This window comes from Budorcas taxicolor, chromosome X (genome assembly GCF_023091745.1).
Source record: "Budorcas taxicolor isolate Tak-1 chromosome X, Takin1.1, whole genome shotgun sequence".
In the NCBI taxonomy this organism is placed as follows: Eukaryota; Metazoa; Chordata; class Mammalia; order Artiodactyla; family Bovidae; genus Budorcas; species Budorcas taxicolor.
Window position 1 is genome coordinate 96,399,476 of NC_068935.1, and position 24,025 is coordinate 96,423,500.

Sequence of the window (24,025 nt, forward strand, 5' to 3'; positions counted from 1 at the left end):
ATGTATGGATGTGAGATTTGGACTGTGAAGAAGGTTGAGCACCAAAGAATTGATGCTTTTGAACTGTGGTGTTGGAGAAGACTCCTGAGAGTCCCTTGGACTGCAAGGAGATCCAACCAGTCCATTCTGAAGGAGATCAGCCCTGGGATTTCTTTGGAAGGAATGATGCTAAAGCTGAAGCTCCAGTACTTTGGCCACCTCATGCGAAGAGTCGACTCATTGGAAAAGACTCTGATGCTGGGAGGGATTGGGGGCAGGAGGAGAAGGGGACGACCCAGGATGAGATGGCTGGATGGCATCACTGACTTGATGGATGTGAGTCTGAGTGAAGTCCGGGAGTTGGTGATGGACAGGGAGGCCTGGCGTGCTGCAATTCATGAGGTCACAAAGAGTCAGACACGACTGAGCGACTGAACTGAACTGAACTGAGGGTTAGTTCGCTGGTAGTCTAGGGTCTTGGAGTCAGTGTTCCCACTCCAAAGACTCAGGGCTTGATTTCTCATCAGGAACGAAGATTCCACAAGTAGTTTGTTATGGCAATAAGTGAAATTAAAACACATACCCTAAACAAGAAACCAAAGATGAACCTCAGACAAATGGCTGTTAGAAAATCAGGTAAATATGATTGAAGTTATGAAATATACACACATACATAAAAATCACTGCAGATGGTGATTGCAGCCGTGAAATTAAAAGACGCTTACTCCTTGGAAGAAAAGTTATGACCAACCTAGACAGCATATTCAAAAGCAGAGACATTACTTTGCCAACAAAGGTCCGTCTAGTCAAGGCTATGGTTTTTCCAGTGGTCATGTATGGATGTGAGAGTTGGACTATAAAGAAAGCTGAGCTCCGAAGAATTGATGCTTTTGAATCATGTTGGAGAAGACTCTTGAGAGTCCCTTGGACTGCAAGGAGATCCAACCAGTCTGTCCTAAAGGAGATCAGTCCTGGGTGTTCATTGGAAGGACTGATGCTGAAGTTGAAACTCCAGTACTTTGGCCACCTAAGAGCTGACTCATTGAAAAGACCATGATGCTGGGAAAGATTGAGGACAGGAGGAGAAGGGGACGACAGAGAATAAGGTGGTTGGATGGCATCACCAACTCAGTGGGCATAGGTTTGGGTGGACTCCAGGAGTTGGTAATGGACAGGGAGGCCTGTGTGCTGTAGTTCATGGGATTGCAAAGAGTTGGACACCACTGAGCGACTGAACTGAACTGAACTGAACATAAGCAAAATCAAAACAGTCCAGCAAAACAAAGTACAATAGATTGACCTAGCAAACAAAGGAAACCAAAAATTATATTTACCTGTTAAGAACAAGACTAACTAAAGCACAAACTGGAAACAAAACTGAAGCAAGGTGCCAAGTAGGGTATAAAACAATGAAAACAAAACTAACAAATATGATGAGAGGAAAGGAAGGAAAGAATAAATATTTAAAGCAAAATAGAGGCAGATAAAGAAGATTTATGTAAATTAAAGTTAACTGCAAGGGGAAGAGAACAGTAGGAAAAGCATACAAAGGAATAAGTGTAGAAAAAATAATAATAGATTTAAAAAATTAAAAAAGGAGGAAAGAAAAAAGATATCAAAAAGGAAGAGGAAAGAATAAAGAAAAAAAATGAAAATTCTACAGAAATGCAAAAGCCCAAAATAGTCAGAGGTTTATAAAAACATTGAAAAGTGTGACTGCAAAAAAAAAATTCAAAAGCTTAATTAGCTTTCTTAGTTTCAATAAAATCAACAACTACAACAGAAGGGGAACAAAAAGGAAATGGAAAAGAAAATCCAAAAGTAACAATAGAACAAGTCAAAACATAAGCATAATAAATGTTTTTCTTTGGTCACTGCTGTCAGGATCCTTTCCCATGCTGGGAGTCACAGTCCACCTCACCTCCTGAGGATGCCTTCCAACACTGTGCTGGTCTCTGGGCCTGCTGTGGGTGCACCTCAGATTCTAATCTGGTCATTCACCTGTGTCATCTTGCCTCCACTGTCCACAGCTCTGAGAACTAGTGCATTTTGTTTTGTGGGAGCCCTCAATGTCCTTTCATATATTCCACAGAAAGTTTGCCTAGTTGATCATGGGGATTTAATCTGCAGCTTTGACGGCTGGTGAGAAGGTTTTGGTTCTTCTTCCTCAGCCACACGGCCCCTGGGTTTCTATTTTGGTTTTATTTCCACCTCTGCATGTGGGTCATCCACTGAGGTTTGCTCCTGAGGCTGTCCTAGAGGACTTGTGTCTGCCCCAGTGAGGGCCAGGTGCAGAGGTGTTGTAGCTGCATGGGTCGCAGTGATTCTGGCAGCACCAGGTACTCAGGGGAGTTAGCGGCTAGGGCAGCAGGAAATACAGTGCTCTAGAAGGGTAAGGCAACCAGTATTGTCCAATACACTCCAGTGTTCTTGCTTGAAGAACCCCCTGACAGAGAAGCCTGGCAGGCCACAGCCCACAGGGTTGCAAAGAGTTGAACACAACTGAAGCGACCCTGCATGCAAGACATTTTTTTTCTTTTTTTTTTTGCCTGTGGCAGCTCTATCCCAGTGAGGGTTGAGTGTGAAGGTGGCACAGCTGTGTAGGTTGCCAGGATCCTGGCGGCACCAAGTGTGCAGGGACATGGACTGCCTCAGCTGGTGGAGTTATGGCCCTATCAGAATCTTTTGAGCTTCTGGTAGCTGGTGATCAGAAGGCCTCTTTGGCTATCCTTTCTCTGTAGCTCTGCCTATTCAAGCACTCATAGGGCTCCCTTGCCTGGGGTCCTTCTCTGTTGTTCGGTGCATCAGCTACATAGAGCGGCCACCCTGGCTGGGGTCCTGCTCTGTAGATCAGCACTTCAGGTACTTAAAGGGGCACCCTGGGTGTGGTCCTGCTCTGTAGTTCGGTGTGTCAGGTGCCTGATGGGCCAGCCTCTCTATTGTTCAGCTGCTGGTGCTCACTTGTGGAGAGAGATGCTATGGTGATGGCTCCACCCCCTACATGTGACTCAGCAGTATTGCCTTGCTTCCATGGTTACCTCACTTTCCTCCACAGGCATTTCCCACTGCAGTCTCCTCCGTCATGTCCCCTCATCTGTCTCTCTGCAGCCAACAGCAGCCCTCGCCCTAAGATTGCTCCACAATCCCTAAGGTCCAGCTCCTAGCCTCTGCACCTTCTAGGGTACCTGTGTCCCTGTTCAGGGTATGTATGGCTGCAGCAAGGACTGTCTGATTCTCATTCCATTTAGGCTGCCACAGATCAGCTGTTTCACTCACAGCCTTAAATGTTTCTCCTCCAACTCAGACAGTTACCCTGTTGTGGGGATCAGACCCCTGCTTCAGTTCCCCCACCTGCCAAGGACAGGTTGAGTCCTAGTAACACTCCTGTTTTTCCCCCTCGTCCCTTCATACTGCCAAGTTTTGCTTGGTTCTATATATTCTTTTCCACTGGTCAGGAACTTCTGTCCACTCTCAGCTGGTGTTCTCCATGCATTTTTGTATCTGAAGGTGTATTCCTGATGCATCTGTGGAGAGAGATGTACTCCACGTCTACCTGCTCCTCCACCATCTTTCAGGTTCCCTTAAAGTCTTATCTTTTCACACACAGCCACAGAACAAAATAGTTTTGCTTATAATTTGATATGTGGAATGTGACTGACTAGGCGGTTTCATTGCTAACTAGTGATTGCTAAGTCCCTGATTTAGATAGAAGCCTAAGCCAGGGGTTGTGACTGCAGAGTTGAGCATGTGGTTGAAACCACACTGTGGCTTTAGACAGATGTGTGTCCATTTTTTGCGATCTCTGACTCACTGGGCTCAGTAGAGAAAATAATTTCTGTTTTTGTTCATATACCGTCCTTGGAGTACAAAATGAAGCAGGGTATGGGCTAACTGAATTCTGCAAAGAGAATGGACTGGTCATAGCAAACACCCTTTTCCACCAATGCAAGAGATGACTTTACACATGAACATAACCAAATGTTCAATTCTAAAATCAAATTGATTACATTCTTTGCAGCTAAAGATGGAGAAGCTGTGTACAGTTAGCAAAAACAAGTACTGGCACTGACTGTGGCTCAGATCATCAGCTTCTCATAGCAAAATTCAGGCTTAAATTAATGAAAGTGTGGAAAACCACTAGACCAGCCAGGCATGACTTAAACCACATCCCCTATGAATGTGCAGTAAAGGTGATGAATAGATTCAAGGGATTAGATCTAGTAAACAGTGTACCTGAAGAACTATGGACAGAGGTCTATAATACTGTACAGGAGGCAGTGATCAAAACTTCCCCAAAGTAAAAGGAAAGAAAGAAGGCAAAGTGGTTATCTAAGGAGGATTTACGAATAGCTGAAGAAAGAAGTGAAAAGTATGGGAGAAAGGGAAAGATACATCCAACTAAATCCAGAGTTCCAAAGAATAACAAGGAGAGACAAGAAGGTGTTCTTCAATGAACAATACGTAAAAGTAGAGGAAAACTACAGAAGGGGAAAGACTAGAGATCTCTTCAGGAGAATTGGAAATGTCAATGGAACAGTTTGCCCCAAAGATGGCCACAATAAAGGACAGAAAGTGTAGAGACCTATAGTAGAAGCAGAAGAGATCAAGAACACTTTTCCTCCCTCTATTTGAAGTAATGGGGCCGGATGCCATGATCTTAGTTTTTTTTAGTTTCAAAGTGACTCTTTCACTCTCATCCTTTACCCTCATCATGAGGCTCTTTAGTTTCTCTTTTCTTTCTGCCATTAGAGTGATGTCATCCACATATCTGAGGTTGTTGATGTTTCCCCCACCTATCTTGATTCCAGCTTGTAACTCATCTAGCCTGGCATTTCTCATGATGTGCTCGGCATATAGGTTAAACTAACAGGGTGACAGCAGACAGCCCTATTGAACTCCCATTTCAGTCTTGAACCAATTGGTTGTTGCATACAGGGTTCTAACTGTTGCTTCTTGACCCACATACAGGTTTCTCGGGAGACAGGTAAGATGGTCTGGTATACTTTAAGACAGGTAAGATGGTCTAGTATACTTTAAGAGCTTTCCACAGTTTGTTATGATCCACACAGTCAAAGGCTTTAGCATAGTCAATGAAACAGAAGTAGATGTTTCTCTGGAATTCTCTTGCCTTCTCTATGATCCAATGAATGTTGGCAGTTTGATCTCTGGTTCCTCTGCCTTTTTTAAACCCTACTTGGACAGCTGGAAGTTCTTAGTTCACATAATGCTGAAGCCTAGCATGCAAAATTTTAAGCATGACCTTATTAGAATGGGAGATGAGTGCAATTGTCTGATGGTTTGAACATTCTTTAGTACTACCTTTCTTGGAAATTAGGATGAGGATTGACCTTTTCCAGTCCTGTGGCCACTGCTGGGTCTTCCAGATCTGCTGACATGTTGAGTGCAACACCTTTTTGGCATCATTCTTTAAGGTTTTAAATAGCTCTACTGGAATTCTATCACATCCACTAGCTTTATTAACAGCAGTGCTTCCTGAGGCCCATTTGACTTCATATGAACTCCAGAATGTCTGGCTCTGGGTGACTGACCACAAAATCATAGAAATCCGGTTCATTAAAATCTTTTTTGTACAGTTCTTCTGTGTATTCTTTCCATCTCTTCTTGATCACTTCAGCATCTACTAGTTCTCTACCATTTCTATCCTTTATTGTGCCCATCTTTGGGCAGAATATTCCCTTGATATTTCCTGAAGGGATCTCTAGTCTTTCCTCGTCTGTTATTTTCCTCTGTTTTTATGCTTTGCTCATTGAAAAAGGTCTTCTTGTCTCTCCTTGCTATTCTTTGGAACTCTGTGTTTAGTTGGATGTGCCTTTCCCTTTCTCCCTTGCTTTTCATGTCTCTTCTTTCTTCAGCTATTTGTAAAGCCTCCTCAGATAACCACTTTGCTTTCTTGGTTTTCTTTTTCTTTGGGATAGTTTTATACTGCCTCCTGTACAGTATTACAGACCTCTGTCCATAGTTCTTCAGGTACATTGTTTGCTAGATCTAATCCCTTGAATCTATTCATCACTTCCACTCCATATGCATAGGGGATGTGATTTAAGTCATACCTGGCTGGCCTGTTGCTTTCCCCCTCTTTCTTTAATTTAGGCCTGAATTTTGCTATGAGAAGCTGATGATCTAAGCCACAGTCAGCTCCAGTACTTGTTTTTGCTCACTGTGTACAGCTTTTCCATCTTCAGCTACAAAGAATATAATCAATTTGATTTCAGTATTGACCATTTGGTTATGTCCATGTGTAAAGTCGTCTCTTATGTTGTTGAAAGAGGGTGTTTACTATGACCAGTGCATTCTCTTTTCATAATTCAGTTAGTCTTGCCATGTTTCATTTTGTTATCCAAGGCCAAACTTGCCTGTTACTCCAGGCACCTCTTGATTTCCTACTTTTGGATTCCAATCCCCAGTAATGAATAGAGCTGCTTCTTCTTCTTCTTCTTTTTTTTTTTTGGTGTTAGTTCTAGGAGGTCTTCTAGGTCTTCATAGAACTGTTCAACTTAAACTTCTTCAGCATAGGTGGTAGGGGCATAGACTTGAATTACTGTGGTGTTGAATGACTTGTCTTGGAAACAAACAGATCATTCTGTCATTTTTGAGGTTGCCCCCAAGTACTGCATTTCAGACTCTTTTGTTGATTTTGAGGGCTACTCCATTTCTTCTATGGGATTCTTGCTCACAGTAATAGATACAATGTTCATCTGAGTTAAATTTGTCCATTCCCATCCATTTTAGTTCACTGATTCCTAAGATATTGATGTCCATTACTTCATGGCAGGTAGAAGGGGAAAAGGTGGAAGCAGTGACAAGTTTCCTTTTCTTGGGGTCTAAAATCCCTGTGAATGGTCACTGCAGCCATGAAATCAGAAGACGATTGCTTCTTGGCAGGAAGGTGATGACAAACCTAGACAGTGTGTTAAAAAGCAGACATTACTTTGTCAACAAACGTTCGTATAGTCAAGGCTATGATCTTCCTAGTGGTCAGGTACAGGTGTGAGAGCTAGACCCTAAAGAAGGCAGAGTGCCAAAGAATTTATGCCTCCGAACTGTGGTGCTGGAAAGGACTCCTGATAGTCTCTTGGCCAGCAAGGTGATCAAATCAGTCAATCTTGACAGAAATCAACCCTGAATACTCATTGGAAGGACTGATACTGGAGCTTAAGCTCCAGTGTTTAGATCACCTGATGCAAGCAGCCAACTCGTTGGAAAAGTTCCTGATGGTGGGAAGGATTGAAGGCAGAAGGATAAGAGGGCAGCAGAGGATGAGATGGCTGGATGGCATCACTGATGCAATAGACATGAACTTGGGCAAACTCTGGGAGATAGTGAGGAATAGAGAGGCCTGGCATAGCAAAGAGTGGGACATGACTGGGCAACTGAACAACAACAATCATCCTTCAGTTTCTCAGAAGTTTGCTGTCTTGCTTCAACTAAAACTGCATTTGACATTCAGGGATTAGAAAGAATTTAATCAAATCTGTGTCTTTCACCATTATTAATCTTAAAAATGGTAAAGAGAAGTACCAAGCTTTTGAAAAACTAAAGAATTGGTGCCCTTTGTCCAAATGAAAGATCAAAAAGTCCATCTTTTTTTAAGTGTATTTTATTTATTTATTTTGCTGTACCAAGTCTTAGTTGTGGCATGTGGGACCTTCGACCTTTGTTGATACATGTGGAATCTTTAGTGTGTGTGTGTGTGTTTGTGTGTGTTCTCAGTCATGTCCGACTCTTTCTGACCCCCTGGACTGTACCCTTTCAGGCTCCTCAGTCCATAGGATTTTCCATTCAAGAATACTGAAGTGGGTTGCCATTTCCTTCTCCAGGAATCTTTAGTTGTGGCATGAAAATTATTAGCTGTGGCATGTGGAATCTAGTTCCTTGACCTGAGATTGAATCTGAGCCCCCTGCCTCGGGAGCATGGAGTCTTAGCCACTGGAATACCAGGGGAGTTCCTCAAAAGTCCATTTTAATAGGTCCATTTTTCCTCTCTCAGAGGACATACAAATATCTAGCAACACTCCTCTTCTGGATGGCTAGATCGATGCTTTTATTAGAAACTGTATTGTAGTGACAAAGTTCCATCCTAATGAGTTGATCAAATCTGGGTTCAGACCTTGCCTTCAGCTTTTATCCATATGATTCTGGTTAAAACTGGTTCACGTCTCTGAACTCATCTTCTTATGAGGATAATAAAAGTACCTATCTTTAGTGGTTCTTGTTGAGGATTAAATGAGATAATATATGTGACGGATCTAGCACAGTATCTAGTATACACATACTGGGGGCTCAGCAAATATTATATATTCTTTCCTACTTGAACATCAGGCTGCTTATATATAGCAGTTTCTCAGATATGCCAGACCTATTCCCAGAGAGTGTGTAGTGGTATGATGTAGCTAGGTATCTGTAGTAGCTGGCCTTTCTGCTGCTGCCCAAACTTGGGTAGAGACTGCTATAATTATTGTTTAATTTTTGGATGCATCCTTCAATCATAAACTTTCTTGTTACTAGGTGGTTGTTGCTTACACCTCCTGAGGTGTCCCTTTGATATTTGTTATTAATTTAATAAAAGCTCAGTGACATTGTGTGATAAGAAGTCAGAATTACCATTGTCTTTCCCTTTAAAAAATATCTTGCGTTCTAAGTAGAATATGTTAACTTCTAGACTTTTTTCCTGCATGTGTTAATGTCAATAGTTTGTGTTTTTGAGGTTTCAATAGCATTCTTAAATTTTAAATGCTATTACTTTAAATTCTTAAATGCTATTATTTCAATAGCATTGTTAAATTTTTATTACTACAGAAACTATACTCTATCCATATACATGCTCCTCCTACCTTCTGAAATGCACAGTAATGGGAGACTAGAAAATAGGCCCAGACAACATTAGTAAGATGGTCATCATTATAGAAGGTATTTTGGGTGTTTTATAGTTTTTTGATTAATGTCTCCTCTCTGCAAGTCCCATTTACTCTCTACCCCACCCAACGTTCTTCATATGACTGGCAAGTGTTCTGATTATAACAGCTGAACATAGTGGTAAAATGGTCCTTGGTAGCTCCATTTCAATTTTATCAATGAGTGAAAGTCATGTATCTCATGAAGTCATGTTTTAGACATTTTTCTACAGTAGTTCTTTATAATTAACAGGCCCTGAAGTTCTTAGACTTCTTTCTAGAGCTTCTCAGTTATAAATACTTTTGAACTTCTCAATTATAAAGACTTTTTTCTCAATATAAAGCCCTTTCAGGTGAGAAAACATTTGTTTGTGATAGGAAACTCAAAATTATTATTTTAATTCTGCAGATCAGACATCCTCATAGCTGCCATATCCTTCAATCAATCTCTTAAGCTGGGTTTTAATAATAAAATAAAAATACTAAATCTCCTTATCTTTCCCTGTACTATTCTGTTACTTAAAATACCTTATCTAAATGCCAATGAAATTCTCTTCATTCCAGAATGTGCTGTATCTTATCTGACTTCAGTTTTAAATGGGTAAGATTTAAAACTGTTTAGAATGAAGCGTTGAGATTGACAAACCATGTTCTTTCATCATCTGCTCTATCTGCTCTCTTATGTTCTCAATATTGCAGTTAAATGCCTTGGCCAACCGAGCAGCTGGGAAGGGGTATGAAAATGAAGACAACTATGCCAACATTCGCTTCAGGTTCATGAGCATTGAGAACATCCATGTGATGCGGAACAGCCTGCAGAAACTCTTGGAAGGTACAGGGATTTCACCTGGGCTAGGCCAGAGGCTAAACAGATTGCATAATTACATAAGGAAAAAGTATGTCTGATTTGGGGGTAAAATATAAAAGCAACCAGCAGAGCAGAATCAATAGGTGATAAGATTTTTGACTATATTATGAATCCAGTTTGCATACCTAGTACTGAATTATAGCAGTGTTGGTCTGACAAAGGAACTACAATATTTAGTTTCATAACTCTGTGGAGTCCATCTGGGTTTAGTTGGAAATAATTTATGGAAATAATATATCTGTATAAAATTATAGAGATTGCTATGTAGAGGTGGGTAGATCAACACAAATATAAGTGAATTTGGGATGTATTTCATCTTCCTCATTTAATCTGCTGTAAAGAGTCAGTCCAGTTTCATCACTGTGCTGATAAAGGGGGTGAATTTAGACTTCAAAGGAATAAAACTGTTATCAAGCAGTTTGGGTCATCTGTCATAGCTGCAAAATAATTGGGATCAGAATGGGGGCAAGGTGAGATCAGGGCCTCACAGGATTCTTGAGTCTAGAACATTTCTCCCAAAGCCACTATCCAGGATTCCATGATGTGATATGTCATCTCAGGCACACATTAGGGAAAACCTGCCCTCCTTAAGTGAACTTGTTCTTCCTCTCCTCAATTTTTTACTTATACTGTCTGCCAGGACCTCTCCTTCACACGACCCTTATCAGATCTTGTCTCCTCAGTCTGCAGCCCTTTTAGGGTATTAGTATTCCTCTTCCTTAGGTCTCTTCCTCCTTTCTTTTTTGTCCCAGAATATTATATAGTAGGAGAAGAGAACCTTTTGCAGATTTTTTTGAGGCAAAAGATTGCCCAGTGCAAAATGCATGAAAATTAACATAATTTTTTCAACTGTTGAGACAGCACATAACTGCAAGGGAGTAGGTGGTGATGTGGAAGTAGAGACAGATGTTAAGGGCTACAGAGTTAGGATGAGTAGGAGGAGTTAAAATGGGAATCAAATGTGTTTTCTAGTAGCAGGAGATGTATTTTCCTATGGATACTAACTCAGTCTTTGGTCTCTCTTCTTTAGAAATTTCTGTGGTCTTGGGGGTGGATTCTATGGACTTGAGAAAGCAGAAACCCAAACTAGGAGATATGGTAGACTCTAGCTCTAGTACTGTCCCTGATTCACTGTGTGATTTCCAACTAATTATTTAAACTTTCTGTGCCTCAGCTTCCTCATTTACAAAATGGGAATCCACTTTGTCCCCTTTTGTGTTGAATAAACTGAGGTAATCGTGAATTTCAATTTCTGCTTCCTTTTCTACCTTAGTTTGTGAATTGAAAACTCCGACAATGAGTGAATTTCTTAGCGGCCTGGAGAGCTCAGGGTGGTTGAGACACATTAAAGCTATTATGGATGCTGGAATTTTCATTGCAAAGGTAATAATCAGGACTTTTAAGAACTTGCACTGACTTAATTATGGGATCTCTTAAAGTAGCAGTGTATCATGGAAAGAATATAAGAAAAAGACACCTGGTTTCTAGATTTAGGTCTACCACTAATTTAATGTGTGCCCTTGGCAAATCTCTTTCCTTCTCTAAGTTTGATCCTCTGTAAAGCAAGGTGGTTGACTAGAATCTAATGACATAACTTTTCTCTGGGAGGGGGGTACTGAAACTGAACTCTTTGACAATATGATTGACCCTCTCCCCTGGAAAAATGTACATATGGCTATGCATACAGAATATAGACCTTAATTTCAGAGACCTCAGATCTCTGGTTAAAAACTCTTAAATAATATCTCATGGTCCTTCCAACTCAAATACTCTGATGTATTTTTGTGTTGATTCTAAGGTACCAAGTGGAAGTAAGACTGGGTATAAAATAAATGCAGTTTGTTTCTATGGGTTTTCAGAGTTCTGAGTATAAAGCTGACCTTTCTGATGTCTTTGTATAGGTCTGCCTCTTAATACAGTCTAAGCAGACTTCATCACTCATTTATGCTGAGTCACTTACTTTCTGACCTTCAGAACCCTGATTTCTGTATCATTTATTAGGTGATGTTAAAAAAAAGAAGAAATTTGGAGTGTACATTTTCTCATTTTGAAATTTTGTTTATATATTCCTACATGAGATCTTCTTCTCTTCACCCCACCCCAATTATTTGGTACAAGTGAAGAAAAGGAGAGAATCACTTTCACCACTCTTTTGCCATTTTCTCAGTTGAAGATGAGATTTATAGCCTCTGCCTTAAAAGGTTTTTAAAAGAGTGTATGTATTTAACTATCTTAAATATCTAGCCCTAATGTTTTTCAATTACCCAGTCCTATTGCTTACATTTTTCATTATAATATATTATTAGTGCTTACTGTGTGACCCCCCTAGGTCATTTCAAACCCATTATTCTAGCTATTCTTTATACTGTTCCTTTTTTGCATGTACTATACCCATACATTTGTATTTCCTTTCTGAAACTGACTTCATGAGACCAAAGAGAGTGAGAATGGAGAAGGGAATAGATTTGGTAGATAGTACAACCTCATAAACATTTGTAAATTAAAATGAATGGATGAAAAAAAAATAGGCTCGTGTTTGTACAGTTATCCTGTGTTTCCCATCTCCATAAACACCTATATATCCCCAGCTTGAAAAAGTCAGCCTTGAATTTTCTCTGTTCCCCTCCATCTGGTAATTGCCTCATACTATGAGCTATCCTCAAGTGTTTCTCAAATCTATCCTTTCTTTCCAGCCTCTGCCTTAAGTACTATAATACCTTTCTGACTGGTTTACTTGTCTCTAGTAGTTGCTCCCCAGTTTGGCCACCAAATTGATACTAAAGTCATCTTTCTTGAACAAATATGATAATGTCACTTTAAACTCAAAATCCTCCAATGACTCCCCATTGCCCATAAGACCCTGGCAATCATGAAATCTTTTTGTTCTCAAAAACCCTATAGTATCCCTCCCTCTCTCTTTGTCTCTCATTATCTTTATTTATTTTTCTCACTATAAAAATTATACATGTACATTGTAGAAGTAAACAATTCAGAAGTATAGTACATTGTAGAAGTAAACAATTCAGAAGTATATAACATAAAATGTATATATTCCCTGTAGTTTGCCCCCCCAACATATACATCACTATTAATAGTTTAATGTATGCCTCTAGATCAGCACTATTTGAACTTCCTGTGTTGATGGCTTCCTTTGTGGCTCAGAAGATAAAGAATCTGCCTGCATTGCAGGAGACCTGTGTTCGATCCCTGGGTTGAGAAGATCCTCTGGAGCAGGAAATGGCAACCCACTCCAGTATTCTTGCCTGGAATATTCCATGGACAGAGGAGCTTGGAGTCATAAAGAGTTGCACATGACTGAGTGAGAGGATGCTGCCCAATTCATGTGATATTGGAAATGTTCTGGATCTATACTAATACAATAGCCACTAGCCACATGTGGCAGTTGCATACTTGAAACGTGGCTAGTGAGAGTAAGGAGTTTAAATTTTTTTTTAGATTCTTTTTTTATATAAATTTATTTTGATCAGTTTAAATTTAAATAGCCACTTGCGGCTAGTGACTACCATATGGCACAGTATAGGTCTAGATTTTCAGCATATATAATTATATATAGGGCTTCCCTGATATCTCCCTTGGTAAAGAATTGTATCACTATATATATATTATTATTACTACTTTGTAAAAGTAAGATTATGTTGTGCATATTTTTCTGCAACTTTTTATACTTAATATATGATAAATATTTTCTAGGTCAGTACTACCTCATTTTTTTTCAGTGACTATACAATATTCCATTAAGTGAATATTTGAATTTCATTTATTAGGTGATAGTAAAAAAAGAAGAAATCTGGAGTGTACATTTTCTCATTTTGAAATTTTGTTTACATATTCCTACATGAGAACATGCTCTCTTCACCCCACCCCTATTATTTGGTAGAAGTGAAGAAAGGAGAGAATCACTTTTCACCTCTCTTCTGCCATTTTCTCATTTGGAGATGAGATTTATAGCCTCTGGCTTAAAATATTGGTCCCTGTTAACAGACAATTCAGTTATTCACATTTTTTACAAATGCAGACATTGTTGCATCAAATAGCCTTGAACATATTTCTTTATATGTGTCAGCATTCTTAAAAGTGAATTTTCAGTTGAAGAGTATGAATATTTCAGTCTTTACTAGATGTGGCCAAATTGTCCTTAAACTAGGTTACACCAGTTTCCATTCCCACCAACAATGCCTCTCTCTACATAGCCAGCAATGGTTATCATCAGTCTTTTAAATTTTTGCTCATTTGATATGTCCTGTTTTGATTTGCACTTCTTTAATCATTGGTGAAATTGGAAATCTTTTCCTGTCTACCAGTGACTTTTCACTCCATGTCAAGCCCTAAGGAAAGAGTGTAGCTGCTACTATTAGGCCTCTGATACTACCTGAGGTATTTGGTTAACTGGGAAGTTTAAAAGGTTGAGAACTTTTTTCCAGATTTTTGTAACTCTTGTCTTGCAACCTAACTATTTTTCTAGGAATATCATTTTTTTTGGTACCGTCTATTACAGAGGTTACTCATTTTCCCACACCCCTGAACCTCACTCACAGTCCATGGCAGGTTCAATATTCCCCTTGCTTTTTACAAAACTACTTCCTCCTCTTAGGTCTGTTTCAATTAGCTGTGCTGCTCTATACATCTCCTAGTGGCTCTCTTTTCTGTAAGTACTTCAGAAACCATTTTAGGCAGGTGACTTCCTTTCTATCCTGATTCTTCCTCTCAATCCTGGGAGATTTAAATGTCCATGTACAAACCAATAAAACAGTCAGCACTGATAGTTCTTTGAACTTTTATACTCCAGTTCTCACACTTTTACTCTAGCTAACCTGGTTTTTCTGTCCCATGAAGATCTCTGCACTTTTAACTCCATTTTTTCCACCTTTTCCTACTTTCTTCCCTATGGAGCCAAGACCTAGTGGTGTAGCACCTCATCCATTCCACCTTGCCTCTTTATCCTTCCATTCTATCTACCCTGCTAATCTCATTCATTCTCTGCTTTCTCTGCTTTTATATCCTGACTAGTAAACAGTGCTACAAAGGAATAAATCCCATAGCCATGTTAATTGGTATTGAGTTTATGGTTTATAATATCGGTTGGGTCCCAGCCCTGTTCCACCAAGCAGATATTTCTAATATGTATTTTACTTTCAAGCTGGCTATAACACTGTTACTTTCCTCTCTATAAGCACATATTCTGGAGAAGGCAATGGTACCCCACTCCAGTACTCTTGCCTGGAAAATCCCATGGATGGAGGAGCCTGGTGGGCTGCAGTCCATGGGGTCACTAAGAGTTGGACACAACTGAGCGACTTCACTTTCACTTTTCACTTTCATGCATTGGAGAAGGAAGTGGCAACCCACTCCAGTATTCTTGCCTGGATAATCCCAGGGACGGGGGAGCCTGGCGGGCTGCCATCTATGGGGTCGCACAGAGTCGGACACGACTGAAGCGACTTAGCAGCAGCAGCAAACACATATTCAGACTTGTCTCCATCTTTATAGAAAAATAAAGGTAATTTCTCATCTTCCCACACAACTATTTTTTCTCCTTCCTTGCTATCTTAGAGGAAATGGTGCTTCATACCTATATTCTTAATTCCATCCCCTCCTTCTTCAAGGAAACTTTTCCCCCTATATTTTCTTTTTCCCACCTATCTTACATTTTTAATCTTTTCCTTTCAATGGCTTCATCCCTCAGAAATAGGCTCGGCACTTTTTTTTTGGTGGGGGGAGCTACACTGGGTCTTTGCTGCTGTGAGGACTTTCTCTAGTTGCAGTGCATGGGCTTCTCATTGTGGTGACTTCTCTTGTGCAGAACAGGCTCTAGGGCATACACACAGGCTTCAGTAGTTGTGAAACACAGGCTTTGTTGCCCCATAGCACGTGAAATCTTTCCAGACCAGGGATTGAACCCATGTCCTCTGCATTGGCAGGTGGATTCTTAACCACTCGGCCACCAGGGAAGTCAACTTAATACTTTCTTATTCCTAAGAAAAGAATTTTTCTTATCTTCTATTTACTGTTCTCTTTCCTCTTGCTTAGAGCTTTCTTGAAAGTAATTGACCTTCCTTATTTGCACTTCCTCACATCCCTTCACTCTTGAGTTCACTATAATCCAGTTTCCTTCCATACCATTAGTACTCTTCTTGCTGAGGTCTCTAATGACCCCTAACTTGTCAATCTCAAGGTCACTCTTTAACCTTTGTTCTGTTTTCACCACTCTGCTACATTTGGCATTGTTATCCCCATTCTCTTTGAACCATTTTTGTAGTCCTGGCCTTAATCCAACTACTGTTTCCTGGTTCTTTTTCTACCTTTCAGGCTTTTTCACAAGCTGACTCCTTTAATAGCTTTCTCTTTCCTCTGCTTTCCCCTTAAATGTTACTGCTTTTTAAGGTCTTTCCTTTTCCCACTGTGGTCTCTGCATGGACAGCACCAGTCATGCAGTTTCACTTATGATCTCTATTCATATTGTGGTCACATCTATACTCTGGCTCAGTTTCCTCGTTCTCCTGAACTTCAGACCCACATATACAGTTGTCCACTGAATGCCTCACTGGGCATCCCCCAACTACCTCAGACTCTCCATGGCCTCAAATGAAATCTTACCTACTCTGAACACTAACTAAAACTTGTTTCTTCCTCTGTGTTTACTGTTCAGGCTAATGGTATTGTCATCCACTTATTTATTACTAAATGACACATTTAAGAGTCATTTTTGACTTTTCCCTCTCCTTCATCCCACATCTCTTCTCACACTATGTCCTATTAAACTTTTTTTCTTAACCTCTCTCTTCTCCTTTTCAGCCCCACTGCTACCACCTTTATTCAGGTGCTTATTGCCTTTCACAATTTTAGTGGCTCTTTGACTGATCTTTCTAAATCCAAGCTTATGCCCTCTTATTCTCCTTATTGTCACCATAGTGAGTACATCTGATCATGGTACTTCTCTGCTTTTAACACTCCAGCAACTCCCTATTGCCACCAGATAAAGTGCACACTTGTCAATCTGAACCTTACCCTCCTGGGCAGACTTGTCTCTCCTCACTCCCTCACTTCTAGTGTAGCCTCAACCACCAAGCTAGTTAATAATTCCTCACCTATGCCATGCCTCCTTGCCTTTGTAAATATTGTCAGATTATGCCCCCTGCCTGGAATATCCATTCCTCCTGGTCTATCTGACAAATGTCTACTCATCTGACAAGGCCAACTTTAGTTGTCTCCTCTTCTTTAGTTATTATATGCCTTTGTTGTATCTGGTGTTACCTTTCATTGTTTTAGTTATCATTGGTTTGTAGTCATTCATTTAAATGTTTGTCTTTTTTGTATTCCCAGTGCACACTATAATGCATCTTGTATAGTCACTCAGTAGTTATTAGCTAGGTGAGTAGATGAATGAATGTGTGAATAAATGCTGTTCTTCTTCCTCACCTGAAAAAATCCTACATTTTCTTCAAGGCTCAAGCTTCCCTGGCTCCTACAAAAGGCTATATTACCCTATAGCATCAGTTTTTCCACTGCATTGTATTTATTACCTTTGCTAATCCTGAATACTTTGCTCATTGAAGGCAGAAACTGAGTCTCATCTTTGTATCTCTAATCCTGAGCATATACATGACATAGAGGGATACATAATTAAGTGCTAGAATGAATAAGTGAATGCTCAATAGATCCCATTGCCAAAATTGCCCAGGTGGAGTAACTGCCCATATTTTTACATCATTCTGATTATATAGAAACTTACCTAAGACAGGTAAACCTCTCCACCTTAAGTTAAAAGTATTTATATTAGTAAGACTTAAGTGGCTAAAGATTCTGAAGCAAATTACTGTCAGGTCTGGGACTGAGATGCAGAACTGTCCAGTTTTTGAGCATGAATTCTTCCTCTTGCCCACTCCTCGCTATAATAATTGATCCATGTCTTCTTCAGAAGTTTTATAAATGTAGATCTTCCTTTGTTTTTCTTTTTACCCATATCATGTGTTGGTTTTGGGTTTTATTTATTTATTTATTTTTTACTTTATAATATTGTATTGGTTTTGCCACACATCAACATGAATCCACCACAGGTGTACACATGTTCCCAATCCTGAACCCTCCTCCCTCTTCCCTCCCCATAAGATCCCTCTGGGTCATCCCAGTGCACCAGCCCCAAGTATCCTGTATCCTGCATCAAAACTAGACTGGCAATTCGTTTCTTATATGATATTATACATGTTTCAATGCCATTCTCCCAAATCATCCCACCCTCTCCCTCTCCCACAGAGTCCAAAAGACTGTTCTATACATCTTTGTCTCTTTTGCTGTCTTGCATACAGGGTTATTGTTACCATCTTTCTAAATTCCATATATATGTGTTAGTATACTGTATTGGTGTTTTTCTTTCTGGCTTAATTCACTCTGTATAATTGGCTCCAGTTTCATCCACCTCATTAGAACTGATTCAAATGTATTCTTTTTAATGGCTGAGTAATACTCCATTGTGTATATGTACCAACAGCTTTCTTATCCATTCATCTGCTGATGGACGTCTAGGTTGTTTCCATGTCCTGGCTATTATAAACAGTGCTGCGATGAACATTGGGGTACATGTGTCTCTTTCAATTCTGGTTTCCTCAGTGTGTATGCCCAGCAGTGGGATTGCTGGGTCATAAGGCAGTTCTGTTTCCAGTTTTTTAAGGAATCTCCACACTGTTCTCCATAGTGGCTGTACTAGTTTGCATTCCCACCAACAGTGTAAGAGGGTTCCCTTTTCTCCATACCCTCTCCAGCATTTATTGCTTGTAGACTTTTGGATAGCAGCTATTCTGACAGGCATGAAATGGTACCTCATTGTGGTTTTGATTTGCATTTCTCTAATAATGAGTGATGTTGAGCATCTTTTCATGTATTTGTTAGCCATCTGTATGTCTTCTTTGGAGAACTGTCTATTTAGTTCTTTGGCCCATTTTTTGATTGGGTCATTTATTTTTCTGGAATTGAGCTGCGGGAGTTGCTTGTATATTTTTGAGATTAGTTGTTTGTTAGTTGCTTCATTTGCTATTATTTTCTCCCATTCAGAAGGCTGTCTTTTCACCTTCCTTATAGTTTCCTTTATTGTGCAGAAGCTTTTAATTTTAATTAGATCCCATTTATTTATTTTTGCTTTTATTTCCAGTATTCTGGGAGGTGGATCACAGAGGATCCTACTGTGATGTATGTCGGAGAGTGTTTTACCTATGTTCTCCTCTAGGAGTTTTATATTTTCTGGTCTTACGTTTGATCTTTAATCCATTTTGAGTTTATTTTTGTATATGGTGTTAGAAAGTGTTCTAGTTTCATTCTTTTACAAGTGGTTGACCAGTTTTCCCAGCACCACTTGTTAAAGAGATTGTCTTTTCTCCATTGTATATTCTTGCCTCCTTTGTTGAAGATAAGGTGTCCATAGGTGATTGGATTTATCTCTGGGCTTTCTATTTTGTTCCATTGATCTATATTTCTGTCTTTGTGCCAGTACCATACTGTCTTGATGACTTGATGACTGTGGCTTTGTAGTAGAGCCTGAAGTCAGGCAGGTTGATTCCTCCAGTTCCATTCTTCTTTCTCAAGATTGCTTTGGCTGTTTGAGGTTTTTTATTTTTCCATACAAACTGTGAAATTATTTGTTCTAGCTCTGTGAAAAATACTGCTAGTAGCTTGATAGGGATTGCATTAAATCTGTAGATTGCTTTGGGTAGTATACTCATTTTCACTATATTGTTTCTTCCAATCCATGAACATGGTATATTTCTCCATCTATTAGTGTCCTCTTTGATTTCTTTCACCAGTGTTTTATAGTTTTCTATATATAGGTCTTTAGTTTCTTTAGGTAGATATATTCCTAAGTATTTTATTTTTTTCGTTGCAGTGGTGAATGGAATTGTTTCCCTAATTTCTTTATCTATTTTCTCATTATTAGTGTATAGGAATGCAAGGGATTTCTGTGTGTTGATTTTGTTACATTTTTTAATTTTCTTTTTCATTCCCCATGTGTGTGTGCTCAGTTGTGTCTTACTCTTTGCAACACTATGGACTATAGTCTATCAGGCTCCTCTGATTCTCCAGGCAATCTTATGGACAGAGAATAGTGGAGTGGGTTGCCATTTCCTTTTCCAGGGTCATTCCTCATATAGGATACCAATATTATGAGAAGAAATTAATGTAGCCCAGTTAAGGCTAAGTTCTCTGCTGTATTGATGGTAACCGTATATAATTAACCTGGCATGCTATGTAAAAGTTGTTTATGCTACTTTTTGCCTCTTGTCTTTACAGGCAGTGAAGATAGAAAAGACCAATGTCTTAGTCCATTGTTCTGATGGGTGGGACCGCACAGCACAAGTCTGCTCTGTGGCCAGCATCCTCCTAGATCCATTTTATAGGACATTCAAAGGACTCATGGTAAGAGAGCAGTGATTGGATTTTACCTTGCACAAGTGGGCGATTATGAATAGATCAAATATAACTCTCAACCGATTTGTTTTCTATAAGAAAGAGGTCTACAAAAACAACTCTGGTTTTCAGTTTAGCTTCTTTCACTAAAGTAGGCATTTACAATCTACATACTTTCCATTGCACACTCAACATAGTTTCTTACCCATCAGAAGATAAGTTGGATATAATAGGCTGGTTGGTGTAAGGTAAAGGAAAGACTCAAAAAGTTAAAGTTTAATGGATGATTGTTAAATAAGCAAACTGATGGGCTCATCATCTTCATTGTCAGCTGTCTTGATGTCAGACTGATGTTTGTTTTCTGGTGCTGAATCCAACACTTCTTACTTTGTCTTTCTATGAAACAGAAATTACAGTAGGAGTTTATCCTCATTTTTCTTTTGGAAATGCTTTTTTTTTTTTTTTTAATGGTTGAAATGCATTTATACCAAGATTTGTTCTTAGTACAAACTCAAATACTGCCTTTGGATTCCTGTTTCTTCATAGGTTGAATTTAATATGTTTATCAAAGTTTAGTTATGACTCATATAGCCTGTCACACATTATGTAAAAGCCAAAAAACAAAAAAAATGTGACAGTACAAATCCAGAATGATTTCTCCTGAGAGCTTTGAAATTTGAAGATAGCCTTTATAGGCCTTTAAAGGAAATCCAAATTACTCATTTATCATTTGGAAAATTAACTTTATGATCATTCAACACAAATTTGTACGAAGTCCACTTTAGCAAAGTGTTTTGATATGTTATAGGTATGATTAATTAATTTTATGATTTTTCTAATGCAAAGTTTTCCTTTTCTATAAAATGAAGATCCTGATAGAGAAAGAATGGATATCCATGGGCCACAAGTTCTCCCAAAGGTAAAAATATCCTCATTTTAAAGGTGGAGGCTAAGGAGAATTCAGTAGGGTGAGATTTATCAAAACCCTGATATGTTCTTGTCTAAGAAGGAAGAATAAGTTGAACATGGCATAAATCTCTTTTCATCAAGAAACACATATTCCATAAATAATGCTAAGGATCTAGGGACACAGTGGTAACTAGACTGTCGTATCTGCCTTCAAAGTGAAACAAATGATTATATCAAATCATTAAATATTTCAAGGAAGACTAAACATCATAGGCCACAGAGGAAAAAGAACTTAACTGTGTTTGAAGAACACAAGATAGGCTTCCAGGAATAGGCAATTTTTAAGGATGAATTTTAGGGACTGAATAGGAGTTTGCTAGAGAGAACAGTGAGCATTCAGGTAGAGGGAGTAATATCTAATGCAATGCAACTTTTAATCTTTTATAAGAAAAAAGGCATTTGCATATTTTTGTTCTTTGGTAAGAAGTGGATGCAAGGAGTTATATTTATTTAGTGATCTAGTGCTGCTATAAGCCAAATAGCCTTACTGAGACTTTGTGTGTTATGAGAATAACAAATGTTTACCAAATACCTAACAATATGCTGTAAACTATGTGTGACACCGAGTTGATAAAGGCACATAAAATATGAGTTTTTCCCTCAAGGAGGTTGCTGTTTAAGTCTTATTATCCCACATTTGTGTGTATACATTTAATTTCTTTTGATTACCACTCTCTAGCTATTTGGATCCATCTGTTTGTTCTTCTTTTGTCAACAAACTTTGGTCCAGGCAATATGCCAGGTTTTGAGGGGACTGTATTGGACCAGATGTGTTTGCTGTCCCTTCTTTTATAGAAAATAAAATCAGTGATGACAGTATAATATGACATGGGCTTCCCAGGTAGCGCTAGTGGTAAAAGACCTGCTGGACAATACAGGAGATGTGAAAGATAAGGTTTAGGTCCCTGGGTTGGGAAGATCTCCTGGAGGAGGGAATGGCAACCACTCCAATATTCTTGCCTGGAGAATCCCATGGACAGAGGAGCCTAGTGAGCTACAGTTCATATGGTCACAAAGAGTCAGACACGACTGAAGTGACTTAACACACACACAGCATGATAACTGCTACAAGGGAACCTTACCCATTCTGGGCAAAGGAAAATTCCTAGAACTGGTGGTATTTTAGAACGTTAAGAAGAGGAGGTTGATCTATTTTTAGGTTTTGAGACATCTCCAGACTATTTTTCACTCTGGCTACACCATTTTATATTCCCACAAACAAGTAGGATGGTTCCCTTTTCTTCATATCCTTGGCCAGTATTTGTTGTGTTTCTTTTTGAGTTTCTTTTTGGGTATATATCTGAGAAAAAACAAAAACATTAATTTAGAAACATACAGTGCACCCCCATGTTCATAGCAGCATTATTTACAGTTGCCAAGTTGTGGAAGCAACCTAAGTGTCCCTCAATAGATGAATGGATAAAAAGGACGTTGTATATATAGATAGATATACAGTGGAATACTACTCAGCCATAAAAAAGGAGTGAAACTTTGTCATTTGTAGCATCATGGATGGACTTTGGAGGGCATTATGCTAAGTGAAAAGAGTCATACAGAGAAATACAAATACTGTATGATATCACTTGTAAATGGAATCTAAAAAGTACAACAAACTAGTGAATGTAACAAAGAACTAGCAGACTCACCAATGTAGAGAACAAAGTAGTGGTTAGGAAGAAACTAGGGAAGAGGGGTAAAGAGAGGAGTAGGTAGGAAAGGTAAAGGAAGGACTCAAAAAGTTAACAAAGTTTAATGAATGATTGTTAAATAAGCAAACTGATGGGCTCATCATCCTCAGTGTCAGCTGTAGGTAGGAAATTTTTTAAGAGGGTTATGAAATTATATGAAATCATGTGTCTGAAACTTGTGAAAATTATAAAGCACTATAGATTTAAAGAATCTTTCATGCAAAAAAAAGTTTTAAAAAAGAAGATTGTGTAAATCAAAACTATAATAAGATATTGCCTCACACTGGTCAGATGGCCATCATCAAAAAAATCTACAAACAATAAATGCTGGAGAGGATATGGAGAAAAGGGAACCCTCTTGCAAAGTTGGTAGGAAAGTAATTTGATACAATCACTATAGAAGACAGTATGGAGATTCCTTACAAAACTAGGCATAAAACTACCATATGACCCAGCAATCTCACTGGTAAGCATATACCCTGAGGAAACCAAAATTGAAAAAGTCATATGTACCCCATTATTCATTGCAGCACCATTTACAATAGGTAGGATATGGAGCAACCTAGATGTCCATTGACAGATGAATGGATAAAGAAGGTGTGGTGTGTATTTACAATGGAATATTACTCAGCCATTAAAAAAACACATTTGAGTCAGTTCTAATGAGGCGGATGAACCTAGAGCCTATTATACAGAGTTAAGTAAGTCAGAAAGAGAAAAACGAATGTCATATATTATCATATATATATGGAATCTAGAAAGGTGGTACTGATGAACCTATTTGCAGGGAAGGAAAAGAAATGCAGAGGTAGAGAACAGACTTATGGACATTGGGTGGGGTGGGAAAGGAGAGGGTGGGATGAAAGTAGAGAGTAACATGGAAACATATATACTGCCATATGTAAAATAGATCAGTTCAGTTGCTCAGTCATTGCTGATTCTTTGTGACTCCATGGATAGCCAATAGGAATTTAAAATAGATAGCCAATGGGAATTAGCTGTATGACTCAGAGAACTCAGATTGGGGCTCTGTAACAACCTAGAGTGGTGGGATGGGTGGGAGGTGGGAGGGAGGTTCAAGAAGGAGGGGGCATATGTATACCCATGCCTGATCCATATTGATGTATGGCAGAAGCCCAATACAATACTGTAAAGCAGTTGTTATTCATATTGATGTATGGCAGAAGCCCAATACA

General features: G+C 39.1%; 1 protein-coding gene across 1 annotated transcript in view; it reads left to right on the forward strand.

The window, feature by feature from the left end:
• MTMR8 (myotubularin related protein 8) overlaps positions 1–24,025 on the forward strand; it is a 200,012-nt gene that overhangs the window by 50,891 nt on the left and 125,096 nt on the right. Inside the window, 4 exon segments of the mRNA XM_052662720.1 lie at positions 9,591–9,723; positions 11,033–11,142; positions 20,056–20,181; positions 21,042–21,091. Coding sequence (XP_052518680.1) covers positions 9,591–9,723; positions 11,033–11,142; positions 20,056–20,181; positions 21,042–21,091 — 419 coding nt within the window.